Below are 16845 nucleotides of genomic sequence, written 5' to 3'. Positions count from 1 at the left end.
TTAGATGTTGAGGAATGTAGCCCTTAAAGTTTGCAAAAGGAATAGCCTAACATTTGAGGAAAAAACAATAGTGTGCTCTCGAAAGAAAGACGTGGTGCATACACTCCATTAAAATACATTAGATTGAAAGTCGTGCTGAGTGACATGAAAAAAAAAAAAAGAAGAAAATTCGTGCCCATAGACACGAAGCAATAGATTCATGTTGAGTAACCTACCGAATATAAAGCAATAAAAACGAGGATTAAAATCACCTGATTAAATGTTGAGTAATGTAGCCCTTAAAGTTTACAAAATGAATAACAATTGTGAAAAAACAATAGTGTGCTCTCGAAAGAAAGACGTGGTGCATACACTCCATTAAAATACATTAGATTGAAAGTCGTGCTGAGTGACACGAAAAAAAAAGAAGGATATGTGTGCCCTTTGGACACGAAAAAATTGATTAATGTTGAGTAGCCTACCGAATATAAAGCAAAAAACGAGGATTAAAATCTCTTGATTAAATGTTGAGTAATTTAGCTCTTAAAGTTTGCAAAATGAATAACAATTGAGAAAAAGCAATACTGTGCTCTCGAAAGAAAAACGTGGTGCAGGCACGAAAAATACGTCCCATTGAAATACATTAGATTGAAAGTCGTGCTGAGTGACACGAAAAAATGGGGAAACTCGTGTCCATGAACACGAATCAATAGATTAAATTTCGTGACTATGTCACGAACTGCCGTGAGACTGGGTTGGTTTGTGAGGACAGTCATTGACACAATGCAATCTCTAGGTCCTTACCCTAACCCTACCCATCACAACTAAGTGTCTGACCTAAACCTGCCCAAATCCTCATTATAACCTGATCCCTAAAACCAGCTCTTGACCCTCAAACTGATCTTTACAGGCTCTCAGAAAGTGAGGACCGATCAAAATGTCCTCACTTTACTATCTTGGCCCTCACTCCGATGGTCTAAAACTCAAACTGGTCCTCACAAAGATAGTTGTACAAGTACACACATACACACACACACGGCATATATGCATATCTATTTATGCTAATGCTGCTATGATGGTAAAAGAAATAAACACTAAAAGGCCATGGTCTATGATGGGTAGTCGTCTCCTCTTGTACTTGTAACATTATTATTGCTATTTAAAACAAGAGTGCATTACACATACTGTTGGCCCTGTTGCATCCTCTGTATTTATTTCTGTTTAAAGATTTTTTTGATCTCTACAAAAAAGGGCAAATAGTTTTCTATTTACATTTTCCTCCTTCCAGCACCTGTCACTGTGAGAAACTACAAACCCCATTTCCAGAAAAGTTAGGATATTTGTGCATCAGTGCCCATGGCATGGGTGAGAAGGTACCATTGACACAGGGGCATATATTGGGATTTTATATTCCCCTTCTGGCATGCTTTAGCTCCTCCAAACCACCTGAATGCTCCTACATGGTCTGGATTATATAATTTAGTAGCCTCAATATCCCTGTTTATAAAGTATCCTACATGTATCTCTGTTATGAACAGTCTGCACATCTGATATGTGGCTCCTACCATGGGATGAGTTGATAATCAGATGGATATGGTCATAACATTTACTTTGCATGGCCTCAGATCACTGAGCTTCTTAAAATGATATACCAAGTTGGGTTGTTGCTAAAAGGTAAATCATAACTGATTATTCATATTGCCATGTTGTTTGTATTCAAAGCAATCTGACCCAACCCTGCTAACCGATCATCTGTATAACATGTGGTTAACTATAGCTGATATACATTTAGACAATAACTACAATGGTTTTACATAGTCAGTATTGAAGTATATTACACTGCCAGTAACTATCAGTGTACAATATGTTAGTTTCATACATCTATCTTAATATGTGACCTGGTGTGACTGTGACCTCTAAAGTTCCAAAATGTTGCTAGTTCAGGTTAAATCTGAAAGCTCCCAGTTCTCTGTATTTGTAATGCTTGATGTGTGATGAGCCAAAGTCAATTCAATAGTCTGATGACAAATCAAATTTGTATTTCTGTTTCCATACACATATATACAGGTATCAGCAAATATTTTACAGACATTATCAGTTGCAACCATGATTATTACAATTCCAGTAACACAATAAAAAAAGAAGAGTATAATCTGAGCGCATATGTAGCTAAATATGGATAACTGCAGGAACAAACAACCGAGGAGTCACTTTGTCCCTTTCAATCTAACTCACTTACAAAAACAGGATCTTTTGTCAAGACTTTAAAAACCTTTTTAAATCATCAAAGTACAAGTCAAAGCAAAAGGGATTACAACTGTGACTTGAGTCCCAAGTCAAGTGACTTGAGTCACCACCTCAGCATCATTATCTTCCTCATCATCATCATCATCATCATCCTCATCCTCAGAGCTGAGGTCACATTGCCAGTCCATTTCCCCTTCATCTTCTTCCACCAGCCTAGGAGTTGGTTCGAGAATGCCTCTGTATGTGCATGCTACAGTCTGCTGCTTGAGTCTGAGGTTATGCAGTCTTGTCTTAAGTAGACTGATGAGGCCCTTGCACGCCTCCTCTGTGAATCCATTGGGATAGCCTATAAGTCCACACAAGAAGAGTACATTTACATTTACTTTTATGCATTTGGCAGACGCTTTTATCCAAAGCGACTTACAGTGCACTTATTACAGGGACAATCCCCCCGGAGCAACCTGGAGTTAAGTGTCTTACTCAAGGACACAATGGTGGTGACTGTGGGGATCGAACCAGCGACCTTCTGATTAACAGTTACGCGCTTTAGCCCACTACGCCACCACCGCTCCAGAGTAATGGAATTACCGTCACACTAAACATTTTATCAGAGAGAGCTGATTTATTTTAGAACAAATGTTAAATACAAAGTCAAATTGGAAAATAATAATTGGATAAAATAATCTTTGAAGGCCATGTATCCTCAGTTCTTGAGCCAATACTAGCATGATTGCTTTTCACTTGAAAATAATTTGACCTATGAATTTTAAAGTGCATAAAGCCATATAGTTTGATTTACACGTACTTCCTGTTTTTATGCAATCTGAAATGGTGGCTACCAGTGTCTGGACCTTTGCAACAGAGTCCTTAAGGTACTGACAGTGCTGCATCATCTCCTTCACAAGGATCTGCTTTTCTTCTGTCAGTCGGGAGACCAGCATTAGTTGGTCAAAAAGCTTCTTCTTGGCGAGAATGTCTATACCGTCTGAAAGAATGAAAACATCAAACATTAATAAACTAATTTGATGATGATACATTTTAAATAAACAAAGTTAAATATTAATACAACACCTGTGTTCTGTTCCTGCCAAGGTCAGATCATGCTCTCTGCAGCTTTGTTGGAGAGTTTCTGCACAACCGAGAGTGTGTCCACAGGATCACCATCGGGTTGTTGGTTGTATCTCTGGATCTCACCTAGCAAGCGCTTCTTTTCTTGGGCAATCTTCTGAGTAATCTTCTGACACCTTTTATTGCGATCTGTAATAAGAGCAAAAACAATGGTATTACAAAAGAGCTGCCATGGCATTTAATGAACAGAAACAATATAACTTCCATCTGCATCACTTACATTTACTAATACATACCATTCTGTCTATAAAGGTAGTGCTTCTTCTGACAAATGCTCACAAAGAGTGCTTCGATGGAGATCTGCAAACCACGAGCATCAACAGAACTGGCTGCTGCATTTCCTAAATTCAAGTTAAGAAGAAAGAGAAATGTTTCCAATGCACTTAAGTTTTCTTAATTGCACATAGTACAGCAGCAACAGACACACTTTAAGACAATGCAGAAGTATAAATTGGGCTTTACTGGCAAATTATGCTTGGTCTGTCATTTCCTACCTCAAATAATATTGTTCCATTTTGGTCTGATTTGCATGAACATGCACCAATCATTCTGTTCTCATTGCTAAAATGTTTACTTTCTTTAAGTCAAAATACTAATTGAAGACTTATGACTTGCAAATAGTGCCCATCCCTGCATCATAATTTAACATTAAGCTACAGATACATGCATTACAACCAAATTACTCCAACAGTGTTTATGTATAAAACAATATTGCCCTTACCGCTACTGGCCCACAGCTTGACATCAACAACCCACTGCTTTAGCATGTCATCACTGCAATGCAACTGGTCCTGCATCTACTTCAGGCTCTCTGTTGCATCTAAGGTGTTTTCTACTGTCTGCAAAACAGCAACACACTGTCATTTCATAAAATACCAAAAAGTATCTTCCTGCCTGATTTAATATAATGACATATTCGACTACATATACATAGCTGAAGTGATGCATTTTGGGTGGAATTTAAGTTGAAATTTAACGATTTAAAATAGTCCATCCTTTATCAATACATGAACATGCCTTTTTGAATCTGGAAGACAAGGCAATGTGGAGGCCATTCTCTTTACGTTGATTCCACCCAATTGCATGGACAGTAAGCATATCAGTTCTTACTGTAAAGAACAATAGAAAAATCACAATAAATTGTCAAATGTTAATGTGTACAATTGCAGGGGAGCAGGGGTCAAAGAAGCTTACAAACCTGACTTGGACATATACTTTGTGGTCAGGGCACATCTGGAGAGAAAACTATTGACTTGCTCCACTTCTTCACCAAGAGTGGTTCCGGCACCTTCCTGGTTCCTTGCATTCCACAGAATCTACAGGAAGCAGTGGACAGGAAACAGGGTGGACAACAGGGTGATCAATACTGATGCATATCCCAAGGTCACCAGCTGTAGAGGACAGCACATAGGGGCTCATGTACAACTCAAAACACACTCCTGGGTTGTTGTTTGGGTCACAACATCATTCATTGTGGTACTTTACGTTAATTGTTGGCTACATCACTCTGAAATGTAAAAGTAGTTAAAAGAATCACCTCGCATTTTGTATTGTGGGCTTTGGCATGCATCACGGACAAGCAATGTCTCATTTTCTGAAGAGGTTGAAGATGAGTCAGGGCCTCTGACACCTTCTTCAGGTATGGCACATAACGGCAAGTCACATCCATGGCCAAAAATGCAGCACCCTGGAACTCTTTTTGGAGAAACATTGGATATGCAAAGATTTCTCCTCTATACATATTCAGACCTTTTGGAAAAAAAGAAATAAGTAGAGAGCACATTGCACACTGAAGAATAGGCTTCAGATGTTTCATCTACAAATATTTTTCATTGCAATTTATCAAGACCAATACCAACCTTTGAGGAGGAATCCATGCCTGCACACAGCAATTTCTACACCTTCTTCATCCAACTTGTTGGCCTGCTTTGATGTCTCTCTTGCTGCTGTCCAGTGGGATTCCCCAGACATCGCTCTTCCTGCCGTCTACCAAAGTAAAAAGTTAAATAGCAGGGCTGCACGCTCAAACACACCAACAATTACAGTCTGATTATATTTAGTCTTTGACTGCCTGACCCATCTTCCATCTGCAACTTCCTGGAGTATAACAAACCAATTGAAATTATTTGCCATTTAGCATGCAGGAGGATAATTGCAATAGTCTAACTTTGTCAGAAATTGTGTCAGACATACTGTATGTGCGGCAACCAATACTATAGATATACTGTGCCCTCTGGATTAGAATCTAGTTGTATTTTTTCATCCAGCTCTGCAACTTCACTCTTTGCGAAAGTCTGATTGCATCGCTAACCTCAGCAACCTGCCATTGCCATCTCAACACCTGATCAAATATTCCCTCACCCAAACACCTAATAAGGCAACAGTGTTTCCAACTGTACTTCCAATTAGTTATAAAATAAGCCAGAGATACCCGCTGCTCAGCCTGATTGAAAACTTACACTCTTGACAGCCCCCCGGACTTCCTCAACAAAACTGGACACCTCAGAGTCTTGGGATAAAAACACTCCATCAAAGAATCCTGGCTCTTCACTCCTACAACAAAATGTATTGTGGATAACCACTGTAGTAAGAATTTTTACATAATAATAATAAATTATAATAATTGTATTTATATGACACTTTAAAAAAAAAAAAACAAGGTTGCAAAGTCTAACATGGATATTATATTCAACAGCTACAGTATCAACAGCTTAATTTTAAATAACAAAATTATAAATATATTATTATGATAATGTTAATAGCAAGTACATACATTAACTACATTGGCTGTTTTTAATGTGTACACAAAACTCACTGGTTTGTTTTCTGGAACCTGTAGAGTTTTCTGTTGCCATCCACTGAAACGGCAACCATTTCAGGACTACAGGCTGGACAGACAAATGGCTCCTTTTCCAGAAGTTGGTCCTCTTCAGAGTTGCAGTACACATATTGCAGAAAGCTCCTCTGAAAAGCATCTGCATTCACTTTGCCAGTCTGAAAAACAATTTATAGAACAGCTTTAAATGACAATGAACTACAAGGTCACCCCATTTATGTTTTGTCAGTGTACCTTTTCAAACCCAAGAAAGGATGCAATTGGCAATACTGTCTAATATGGTCTTCAGTTCAGTTAATTTCAGTAACCTGAAATATTACAGCCACTTGTGGGCCTTGACGTCATATGTGGGTATATTTGAATTTGCGCCCTGTTTGGACTCAAACACCATTTTTGCCATACTGTCCAGCCTTACAGCTACTTATAATAATAACAACGAATGCATTTGTCTTTCAGCTTCAAATTTTTACTCACTCTTCCAAACTGCTTTGTTCTCTGGTCCAACATTGCTGTGAAGGCTTTCACTGACATTCCTGGAGCTGTTGTCTTCATAGCTTCAAAGGAATGGAACAGATCTTGGTGGAAAAGTGTCTGTGCTTGCATGGTAGCAGGCCAGTAACCACTCCTTACAAAGTCACTGACTTCTGGAGCCCATTGCTTATTGCAATGTTTGCACGTTAGCACTGGAACGTGAAGATTATAACGGCCTGAGTGCACATGAAAGACAAATAACTAACAAGGAACTAAAGTAATATGTTAGAAAAACAATATTTTTTTTACCCAATCCTACCATTTATGCAAACCAGTATGATGGATCTACCAACAGAGATTGCAACATCACCAGTGTCACAGGAGCATATATTTTTAGGAAAGGCTGTTGGCAGCAAACAATCTTCAAGAGCAAAGGACAAACAGGATGACATTAAAGAATATTTGGATTGTTAGCAAGTACTTGGAAAACATAATGAATAATTTAATAATGTTGTGTGTTGACAAAAAAAAAAATGAAAATCAACTGAAAAAGAGACACCAACCTTGTTCACAGATGATGTACTTATCATCATGGAGTTTCACAAACTCTGTTGGGGGAATGTATTTATAAAAGCCATACATGGTGGTCTGCCTACTGTGCAGAGTGTGGCATTTATGTACCAATTGATCACACTCTGCACAAAACCACTCTGAGGGCAAACATTCCCTGCAACGGATGATGGCTTCTGTCACATGACAGTGGTTGCACTTCATCTGGACAATGTTCTCAGCTGACAACAAGTTGTGAAGGTTTTGTGGCCTCGCCTGTTGCCAACATTGTTTGACCCCTTTCTGTCTTTGACACCAACTGGACAAAGATGGCTGCTGAGCAAAATCTTGCCCATCAATGCTCTCTGAATCCCGTAGAAGGTCCTCAAGCCTCTGCATATTAAAACCTTCAGCTAGAGAAAGAGAAAAATAAAAACATACTAGAAATCCAACATTGCAATTCCACTACCACTGACTTCTTTTGAGGCATTTCCATTGCTTTTAATACAGGGACAGTCCAGTGATAGCAGAGAAGGCAGAGGGTGAAAGGATAGTTGGAAATGGGCAATCAAATCCATGACCCTTAAGATTCTGTGTAGGTGCTGGCTGTCAGTAGTGTTGCCCACTTAATTGTGAAACTAAACAACAACCATGTGATTTTGCTGAGAAACAGTGATGCTATTGTCTAAAGCAGTGGTTCTCAACCTCTTCTGCAGGGACCCCCTGACAGGCCATGTTTCTGTTTAAACCCTGAAATGGCACACCTGATTCAATTAAATAAAGGCTTAATGAGTAGTTGACTAATTGATTAATTGACTAATTCCTACTCTTCCTGCTCTAATAACTACTCATATTCTAATTAATTGAATCAGGTGTGCCATTTCAGGGTTAAAACAGAAACATGGCCTGTCAGGGGGTCCCTGCAGGAGAGGTTGAGAACCACTGGTCTAAAGTGTTCCTATTTCTGTCATGTTGACAGGGCTTGATGCACCAAACTGTGGTAACTTTTAATATTTGAGGCATGTTAGGGGACTGTAGAAAAAGCATTTAGAAAAGGAACATTGTTAGATGACTAGTTACTAAACATAGCAAAAGTGCAGGTATAATGAGGCTTCCTTTTTACGTAACTCCTTGTTTTCATTTGAAGCATACCATATTATGAAAAGTGTTTTTAAAGTAGTTTTTACCAGGATCTTGGTAGCTAGTACATGAAGTTGTGATGGTGGGACTAGCACATGGAGAAGTACCGGTACCAACTATTTGGAAGTAAAAATAACATAAACCACATTAGAATTCTTATTAGAGTACAATTCTTTCAAACTCTTTGCCAGATGTACAAAAATAAAAGCTAAAACCTTTGGCAAACTTGCAACATGGAAACTATCAAACCTAAATGTATTTGGCATTATAATGTAATTTACAATATGAATGTGCAAGCATACAGAATATTGAGTAACAACAGCATTATCAAACCAGCACCTACTCTAAATCTCACATCACTCTCCATTTAAAGTATTTGACATAAATTTGATAAGATGTACACTAACCAGCAGATGAACCTTTTTTCCTCCGTTTGCTGGTGGTCACACGCTGCCCATCACGGTCCCTCTTCCACCAAGTCACTTTGGATTGTCCTGTGACTTCAGCCTTCTGAGTTCGTAACTCTGTGTTACGTTTCTTTATGCGCATGTAATGAAAAGTAGATGGGTGAAACATAGGCATTAACTAATTGGAGTTAATTAATTACACATTTGTGTATAACAAGAATGAAACTTGCCTGTATCTCTTCAACAAATGCATCCCCGAGCAGAAGAACAGCTTCTAGTTTGTTCTTATTTCCTATTGACATTGTACTTAACAAACAAAAAATAAAGGTGTCAGTTAGATCTGAGATCTGCCTGCAACTCAAACTTGCTGACACTTATAATTGAATGGAAAATTTGGACCACATCAGTGATTTGAGGGTAAAGGTTAAAATTTTACATTTTCCGGTAGAGGATAGTGGTGTCTGACTATTTGCAGGAGAATGCAGATTTTAATTACAACCTTTGGTTGTAACTATAATTCTATTTCTGTATTCAATTGTTTATTTTAGCTATTAACATATTAGCTATTATTATCAACTACAGATTCATGTTTTTTTTGTAAGCGGTTACTGATTTTCAGCTGGAGACAAAGGGTCTAGTCTAAATCTTGCTTAATTGTCCTTTACATTTAATCATTTAGCAGATGCTTTTATCCAATGCCACTTACAAATGAAGAGAGCAATAGAAGCAATCAAACCAACAATGTGCAAATTAGGTATAATGCACTATATATGATGACATTAGAAATCAAATATCTTGGGGATAGGAGTCTAATCCAACCCTACAGTATCATGCATCTGCAAGCAACTAGTAATGTCTGCGCGTGCCTGAATTATTCCATACGCATTGATTATTCCACATTATTGACCCCTGGGGGGTCCCGTAGGCTTAGGCTAACCATGCCACTTTAGCTGAAAACGTTAGCAAACACTAATTCAGTCTGTTGATTTGTAGTGCTATCATCAGCCATGTCTAAAAGATGAAGACCCATGTAACAACATGATTGAAAACTGTTTTATTAATTTCAAATTGCAACAGATCTGTTTACAGTAGAAGCAAATAGAGCGGCCCACTGTTCACTAACTAATTTAAACGCATTCGCTGCCATTTTGACACATGACTCCAGGTAACGTGAAACACTGTAATAATTAAAATAATACAGTTAACACCGTGATCTGATTACAAAAAAGGACTGTTGACTTTCCTTACCTGTTTGAAGATGTACGCGCATCAGGTGAACTGGGCGAACTGAGCTTCGCTTGTGACGTCATTGCCGTTAAATTTATTTTGACTTATCCACTGAAGTTAATTGGAAAGGATTGGCGTATCATATGCACGCAAAATTGGACACTGGCGTATGCATTACACGCAATTTGGAAGTATAAAGAAGTCGTGTTATTTATACGCATATTGATGAGAACGCATTGTTTGTTTATTACACACAAACGCGAAATAGTCATCATTCTGACCACACAGAAAAAAAAAAAAAAAATTGTAATTGTAAGACAGTGTTTTATCCAGGCAACAGAGGTACAACTATTGCATACAATTCTTATTTTCTTGTTTATGTTTTAGTAATAATGTCCATTTTAGCAGATGAACACACATGAGAGTCACAAACAGACACGGATCCTCCGACTGGAGCGTGTGCTTCATGCTGCCCAAAACAACTACTGTAAGAAACTGTCCACAAGTCCCTCAGTGATGCTCATTTCATTAAAGTCATCGTCAAAGTGTGTGTTCAATGCACAGAGGATGTGTTCAATCTGTTATCAACATTTATACATGAAAAACACATCCAATTCACAGGCGGCTTTTTCCAGTGGCTGATGCTCGCCGTGGATTTGAAGTGAAGGCGAAAACTAAACGTTGCCTCGTCGCGTGTTTTCATCTCCAGATAAAGAGCAAAACCCCTGCTCGGTGTTCACATCGTTTTCACCCCACTAAACAATCGTATCGCTTCAGTTTTGCTGTAAATGTGAGAGGAGAAAACACAAGCACGAGTGGCCCTCGGAGGCGCACAGACACTGAGACGGGCGGATTGAGTCTACATGGTTCTCATGATGTGTTTAAGAGCGCAGCGCCGCTCAACCTCTCTTCATTACTGAACTCAAACACTGTGTGTGTGTGACGTTACACATCCGATCAGAAAGATGGCAGAAACCGCTCCAGCTGCAGCCGCCGCGCCGGCCAAAGCGCCCAAGAAGAAATCTGCTGCTAAACCCAAGAAAACGGGCCCAAGCGTCGGTGAACTCATCGTCAAAACTGTGTCCGCTTCCAAGGAGAGGAGCGGCGTGTCTCTCGCCGCCCTGAAGAAAGCTCTCGCCGCCGGTGGATACGATGTGGAGAAGAACAACTCCCGCGTCAAGATCGCCATCAAGAGTCTGGTGACTAAAGGGACTCTGGTCCAGACCAAAGGGACCGGCGCCTCCGGATCATTCAAGCTCAACAAGAAACAAGCCGAGAGCACGAAGAAACCCGCCAAGAAAGCCGCTCCTAAAGTCAAGAAGGCCGCAGTCAAGAAACCCGCCGCCGCCAAGAAGCCCAAGAGTGCCGCGACTAAGAAACCTGCCGCCAAGAAATCCCCCAAGAAGGTGAAGAAACCCGCAGCCGCTAAAAAGGCAACGAAGAGCCCCAAGAAGGCAAAGAAACCAGCAACCCCCAAGAAAGCCGCCAAGAGCCCCAAGAAGGCCAAGACTGTCAAACCCAAAGCGGCAAAGCCGAAAGCAGCCAAACCTAAAAAGGCCGCGCCTAAAAAGAAGTAGATGAACTCTTGACTGAGTTTCTTCCTCAAAACGGCTCTTTTAAGAGCCACCCACTAATTCATATAAATGAGCAAAACTTTGTGCAGGATTTGAGTTTATTTTTCTTGTTTTCGTATTTGTTTATTGTGACTCAGAGTTCACAAACCGAAAGCAAAACTTCTGATGAAACAAATGTGTATTATGCAGCGTCACTTTCACCCCTCCTGACAAGTCTGTGACGAGTTAAATCACTGTTTAAAATCAAGTTTAGTGCAATTACTTGATTGTTTTATACGTTTGATTCAATTATATTCAATCGATTATACATTTCTGTTCATTAAATTTCAGGTTTAACGGCATCAAAGAAAAGAGCTCGTACACTTACTGCCTCACTAAACCACACAAGAGTTTAGTTTTCAAATACTAGTAATAATAACTGAAGAAGACTCTTAACCAATAAGTTCACCTCATGTATAACATGTTTATTAATACATAACTAATAATAATAATAATTAAAGGAGCAGTAAATGACAAGCTCTTTTTTCTAAACACCTTACACACATTATTCTGGTGTGCTTGTAAACTAATAATAATAATGATTATTGTTTATTACAGTATCCTCTTGAGTTAAACACATGCTTGCAAGGCACTCGTCATCAGAAAGAGGGAGGAGTTTAGTGTTTGGAGGTAAATGCTGTGATTGGTTAGAATGTTTCACAGACTCGAGCCAATGGGCGACTGACAGTCTCCTTTTAATACTGGAAACATCTGCACATGAGCAAATATCTTCTTCTATTTCACATTTTGAAGTTTTGTAACAGTCGCGATAATGAGTGGCAGAGGTAAAACCGGCGGCAAAGCGCGAGCAAAGGCTAAAACTCGTTCCTCCAGGGCGGGACTGCAGTTCCCCGTCGGCCGTGTGCACAGACTTCTCCGCAAAGGCAACTACGCTCAGCGTGTCGGTGCCGGTGCTCCCGTTTATCTGGCCGCTGTGCTCGAGTATCTCACCGCTGAGATCCTGGAGTTGGCCGGAAACGCCGCTCGGGACAACAAGAAGACTCGTATCATTCCCCGTCACCTGCAGCTGGCAGTGCGGAACGACGAGGAGTTGAACAAACTCTTGGGTGGAGTGACCATCGCTCAGGGTGGGGTGTTGCCCAACATCCAGGCTGTGCTGCTGCCCAAGAAGACCGAGAAACCCTCCAAGACCAAGTAAACCAACCCCAGTCTGTTTGCCTGACCCCAACGGCTCTTTTAAGAGCCACACACTTGAACTAAAAAGAGACTTTTCTTCTCTTATATAAAGTCTTCAGTTCAATGGTTGGTACAGAAGCTAAAATAAAGAAATGTGTAGGAGTGCATACATGCAGTAACAAGTGTTTCTATTTCATTCGTAACTGAAAAACTGCATCAGCTTGGAGCTACTTATGCAGTGGCATAACTCCGTAAAGACATGTAATGAAAAACTACAAGATTTGTCTCGAATAATGTGCAGCATTAGACACATGCGGTGAAATCAAATGTGCATGAAGCAACACGTGATCGATCAAGGGTTTTTTCAGTCGTGTTACTATTTTGTTTCTTAAGTACAGATAACATTACTAAACAAGCAGGTGTGTAATGTCTGTTGTACATAATCATATAATAAAGTGTTACACCGGTAATCACGTGATTGTTTCTTTGGGTTGTGATGACTAACACGGTAATGATTTTTGATTTCAGTTTATTCATTATTTTTACTTGTGATTATAACAAAATCATAAATTTTGTTGTGAAGATATATCTGGTTAATACCCGTATAACATGTAGAAAAAAAGTAATGCGCAGCTTTTCTTTCATGCGCATTGAGGAGGGATATTGCGCGGGAAACTGCAGCTGCTTGTTTAAAAAAAGACGAGCTGCTCCGTCATTGGCTGACTGTCACGCGCAGAGCTCCACATCAGCCAATCACATGTCTCTTGCGCCTTCACCGCACTGAGCGCGTGCTCGTTCTCGGCTTTAAAATGGCAGCAGCGCGACAAACAACTTCATTTTCTGTGAAGTTCTGAAGAGAATCTGTTCATCATGGCAAGAACTAAACAAACCGCCCGCAAGTCCACCGGTGGAAAAGCCCCGAGGAAGCAGCTCGCTACTAAAGCCGCACGTAAGAGCGCTCCAGCCACCGGTGGAGTCAAGAAGCCTCATCGTTACAGGCCCGGTACCGTAGCGCTGAGAGAGATCCGCCGTTATCAGAAGTCCACTGAGCTGTTGATCCGCAAACTGCCTTTCCAGCGTCTGGTGAGAGAAATCGCCCAGGATTTCAAGACGGATCTGCGCTTCCAGAGCTCCGCCGTCATGGCCCTGCAGGAGTCCAGCGAGGCCTATTTGGTCGGTCTCTTTGAGGACACAAACTTGTGCTCCATCCACGCCAAGAGGGTCACCATCATGCCTAAAGACATCCAGCTGGCCCGCCGCATTCGTGGAGAACGCGCTTAAATCCTCAGCGGCGTCCCTCACATCTACCCCAAGGGCTCTTTTAAGAGCCACATCAATTATACCCAAAGAGATATTTTCCAGTAGTTAATAGTTTTTGATGCTATTGACCCAAAGTATATTTGACGGTTATGGACCAGAGCTCGTAACACTTCAATGCTAAAAGCCATAAAAACATGATTGAATAATATTATTGTAATGGTTTCCTCTTTACTTTCAGTTTAACTGGCATTGAAGGTGTCTCGTTCTTGTCGAATGTGCAAATAACAATATAACCTCAATCTTGATGTTGAATTACAAATATAGAGTACTGCCTTTAACCACAGACGTACAGTAACATCAATGTAAATATATTGGCAGCTGGTCATAATCAGAGTCAGTCTGAGCAAATGTAGGATTTCGTCTGTGAATGACAGCAGGGTAGTTTTTAGGTTCATTTAGGTTTTTTTTTTTTTTTCCAAACTCTAAATCTTATTTTCTCTTTGGTGAGACAACGACTCTTTTTCTTTAGGTTTTATGGCGGGTTGCGAACCAACTTAATTGTTGCATACCGCCACCTTCTGTGATGGAGTGTGAAGATAATGACATCTAAGTTTCTCCCCATTTCCTATATTTTAATCCACTGCTCCTAATAAATCTCATTATTGCATTCATTTGTTCCTCCGCATTTGGACCATCGTTTAAGATATTGCTAATTATGAGTTCTTGACTTCCTAAGGTTTGTAATTCTTCCTCAAGTCTCCTTTCTCTTTCATATGCAGGACATACCATCAACACATGCTCTACTATCTCCTCTATTGCACAAACCTCACATAAACCTGTATTATGTTTCCTTATGATGCCCGTAAATAAAATAAAACAAGAGTTCAAAAATAATTGTTTCTGTATAAATGCAATATTAATGTACTTAAAGGTTAGTCAAGAAGTGCCCTCTAGTTTGAAAATGAGTTGTAATGGCAGTAATAAGTGTGAATGTTCTTATACATATGATTGTTTTGAAGTCCTTTTGCCCATAATTGTTGTCTCTATTTGACTACAGATGATCACAGTAAAACACAGACTTGGAGCTTATATGCACATCTTCCTTTTCAAGTTCAGCATTTTCTCAGTATACTGTAATGTAGGAATAAAATGCCTCATAAGAAATATTTATGACCTTTATGTCAAAAATATTAGAGAAGACGGTGCTCGCACAATTAAAAGATTTTTTAGCTATCAATAATTTGCTTGATAAATTTCAGTCAGGCTTCAGAACTGGTCGTAGCACAGAGTCAGCTCTGTTGAGAGTTTAAATGATATTTTTTTAGGTGTGGATTCTGGTAGTCCTGCTGCTGGATCTTATTGCTGCTTTCATTACATTCTTATCGATCACCTAAGAGACCAGGTTGGTATTCAGGGGTTAGTCTTGGATTGGGTCTCTTCATATCTCAAGGGTAGAACGATTTCAGTCTGTTTAGAGAACTGTTCTTCATCAGTTGTTCCTTTAACATGTGGGGTCCCTCGGGGCTCCATTTTGGGACCCGTTTTATTCTCCCTCTACATGCTTCCGTTAGGAAAGATCTTTGATAAGCATGGCATACACTACCAGCTGTATGCTGATGACTCTCAACTTTACTTTCCTATTAAACATGGGAAGCACCCTTCTTTTGAGTCTCTGCATAAATGCATGGCCGATGTAAAGTGTTGGCTGGCAAACAACTTTCTTCAATTAAATGAGGATAAGTCAGAGTTTATTGTTTTTTGGTCAAAGGGATTTGAGGTAAATTTAGAAATAAATGTGTCACTGCTTCCATGGAAAAAACTTCCCTATGTAAAAAACCTGGGTGTTATATTTGGGGCCTTAAAAACGTATTTATTTTCCCTAGCTTTTTAATTAATTGCATTATAAATTGTACTAGGTCAATTTTATCTTATTCTTGTTTTATTGGTTTTAAATGTTTTTTGCATTCTTAAGCTGTATTTATGTGATTTTATGTATTTTTTGTAACTCCATGTACAGCACTTTGGTACCCAGTGTGGTTTTTGATAGTGCTCTATAAATAAAATTGAGTTGAGTTAATGAATAGTTAATATTTGAATGGACATTTGAATGTGAATACATCACAGAAAACAGAAGCTTCTCAATGTAACTGTTTATGTAGATCAGAGTTGTGAGAACTAAACACGTGTGACGTAGAGTTGGCTCCGCCTTCAGTGCTGTGTCTCTGCTAGGTCCTGTAGACGACTATAAATAAACTCTCCTGCAAGTTCAGTCTTTACATTCTGTTGAAAGTCAAGATCTTGTCATCATGTCTGGACGAGGAAAAGGCGGTAAAGGACTCGGGAAAGGAGGCGCCAAGCGGCACCGTAAAGTATTGCGTGATAACATCCAAGGAATCACCAAACCAGCAATCCGTCGTCTCGCTCGCCGTGGCGGTGTCAAGCGTATCTCCGGTCTGATCTACGAGGAGACTCGCGGTGTGTTGAAGGTGTTTCTGGAGAACGTGATCCGTGACGCTGTCACATACACCGAACACGCCAAGAGAAAGACCGTCACTGCCATGGACGTTGTGTACGCGCTGAAACGACAGGGACGAACTCTGTACGGCTTCGGAGGTTAAACGACTTTATTCTGCGGACATCAGGCAAACCCAACGGCTCTTTTAAGAGCCACCCATGTTCTCCCTTAAAAGAGTCAACCTTTGAAGAGCTAGTACTATATGTTGCCATCTATATATTAATACTTCGTGCTTTCTCAGGTACGAGTTCTCTGGCATGTTTACACACTTTCTTGATGCCCCAAAGTTTGTGAAAAAATACTTAAACTATTTATGCGTTAAGAACCACTTATTTC

The 16845-nt window shown here is 39.8% G+C and overlaps 5 protein-coding genes across 5 annotated transcripts; 4 read left to right on the top strand and 1 right to left on the bottom strand.

Annotated features, from left to right (window-relative positions):
* Nucleotides 1-2030: 2030 nt before the first annotated feature.
* On the bottom strand, nucleotides 2031-10142 carry LOC127663019 (uncharacterized). Its single transcript, XM_052154411.1, has 18 exons — nucleotides 10006-10142; nucleotides 8988-9063; nucleotides 8758-8887; nucleotides 8398-8466; nucleotides 7225-7623; nucleotides 6981-7082; nucleotides 6665-6897; nucleotides 6170-6348; nucleotides 5814-5907; nucleotides 5214-5340; nucleotides 4892-5103; nucleotides 4553-4670; nucleotides 4368-4463; nucleotides 4076-4189; nucleotides 3591-3695; nucleotides 3298-3483; nucleotides 3032-3211; nucleotides 2031-2572 (listed from the first exon to the last, which is right to left on the bottom strand). Exons 1-14 carry the CDS (start codon nucleotides 10065-10067, stop codon nucleotides 4152-4154), a joined length of 1935 nt encoding a protein of 644 aa, XP_052010371.1. The 5' UTR covers nucleotides 10068-10142; the 3' UTR covers nucleotides 2031-2572; nucleotides 3032-3211; nucleotides 3298-3483; nucleotides 3591-3695; nucleotides 4076-4151.
* Nucleotides 10143-10888: 746 nt separating this feature from the next.
* LOC127659979 (histone H1-like) lies at nucleotides 10889-12009 on the top strand. Its single transcript, XM_052150003.1, has one exon. It carries the CDS (start codon nucleotides 10950-10952, stop codon nucleotides 11559-11561), a length of 612 nt encoding a protein of 203 aa, XP_052005963.1. The 5' UTR covers nucleotides 10889-10949; the 3' UTR covers nucleotides 11562-12009.
* Nucleotides 12010-12180: 171 nt separating this feature from the next.
* On the top strand, nucleotides 12181-13200 carry LOC127660065 (histone H2A-like). Its single transcript, XM_052150133.1, has one exon. The coding sequence runs from the start codon at nucleotides 12370-12372 to the stop codon at nucleotides 12754-12756; it is 387 nt and encodes a 128-aa protein (XP_052006093.1). The 5' UTR covers nucleotides 12181-12369; the 3' UTR covers nucleotides 12757-13200.
* Nucleotides 13201-13574: 374 nt separating this feature from the next.
* LOC127655995 (histone H3-like) lies at nucleotides 13575-14453 on the top strand. Its single transcript, XM_052144111.1, has one exon. The coding sequence runs from the start codon at nucleotides 13605-13607 to the stop codon at nucleotides 14013-14015; it is 411 nt and encodes a 136-aa protein (XP_052000071.1). The 5' UTR covers nucleotides 13575-13604; the 3' UTR covers nucleotides 14016-14453.
* On the top strand, nucleotides 14144-16696 carry LOC127655692 (histone H4-like). Its single transcript, XM_052143634.1, has 2 exons — nucleotides 14144-14157; nucleotides 16285-16696. Exons 1-2 carry the CDS (start codon nucleotides 14144-14146, stop codon nucleotides 16610-16612), a joined length of 342 nt encoding a protein of 113 aa, XP_051999594.1. The 3' UTR covers nucleotides 16613-16696.
* The last annotated feature ends 149 nt before the right edge of the window (nucleotides 16697-16845 follow it).

Source organism: Xyrauchen texanus, chromosome 2 (genome assembly GCF_025860055.1).
Source record: "Xyrauchen texanus isolate HMW12.3.18 chromosome 2, RBS_HiC_50CHRs, whole genome shotgun sequence".
In the NCBI taxonomy this organism is placed as follows: domain Eukaryota; kingdom Metazoa; phylum Chordata; class Actinopteri; order Cypriniformes; family Catostomidae; genus Xyrauchen; species Xyrauchen texanus.
The sequence above is the reverse complement of the archived record's forward strand: the minus strand, read 5'-3'. Positions and strand labels throughout refer to the sequence as shown.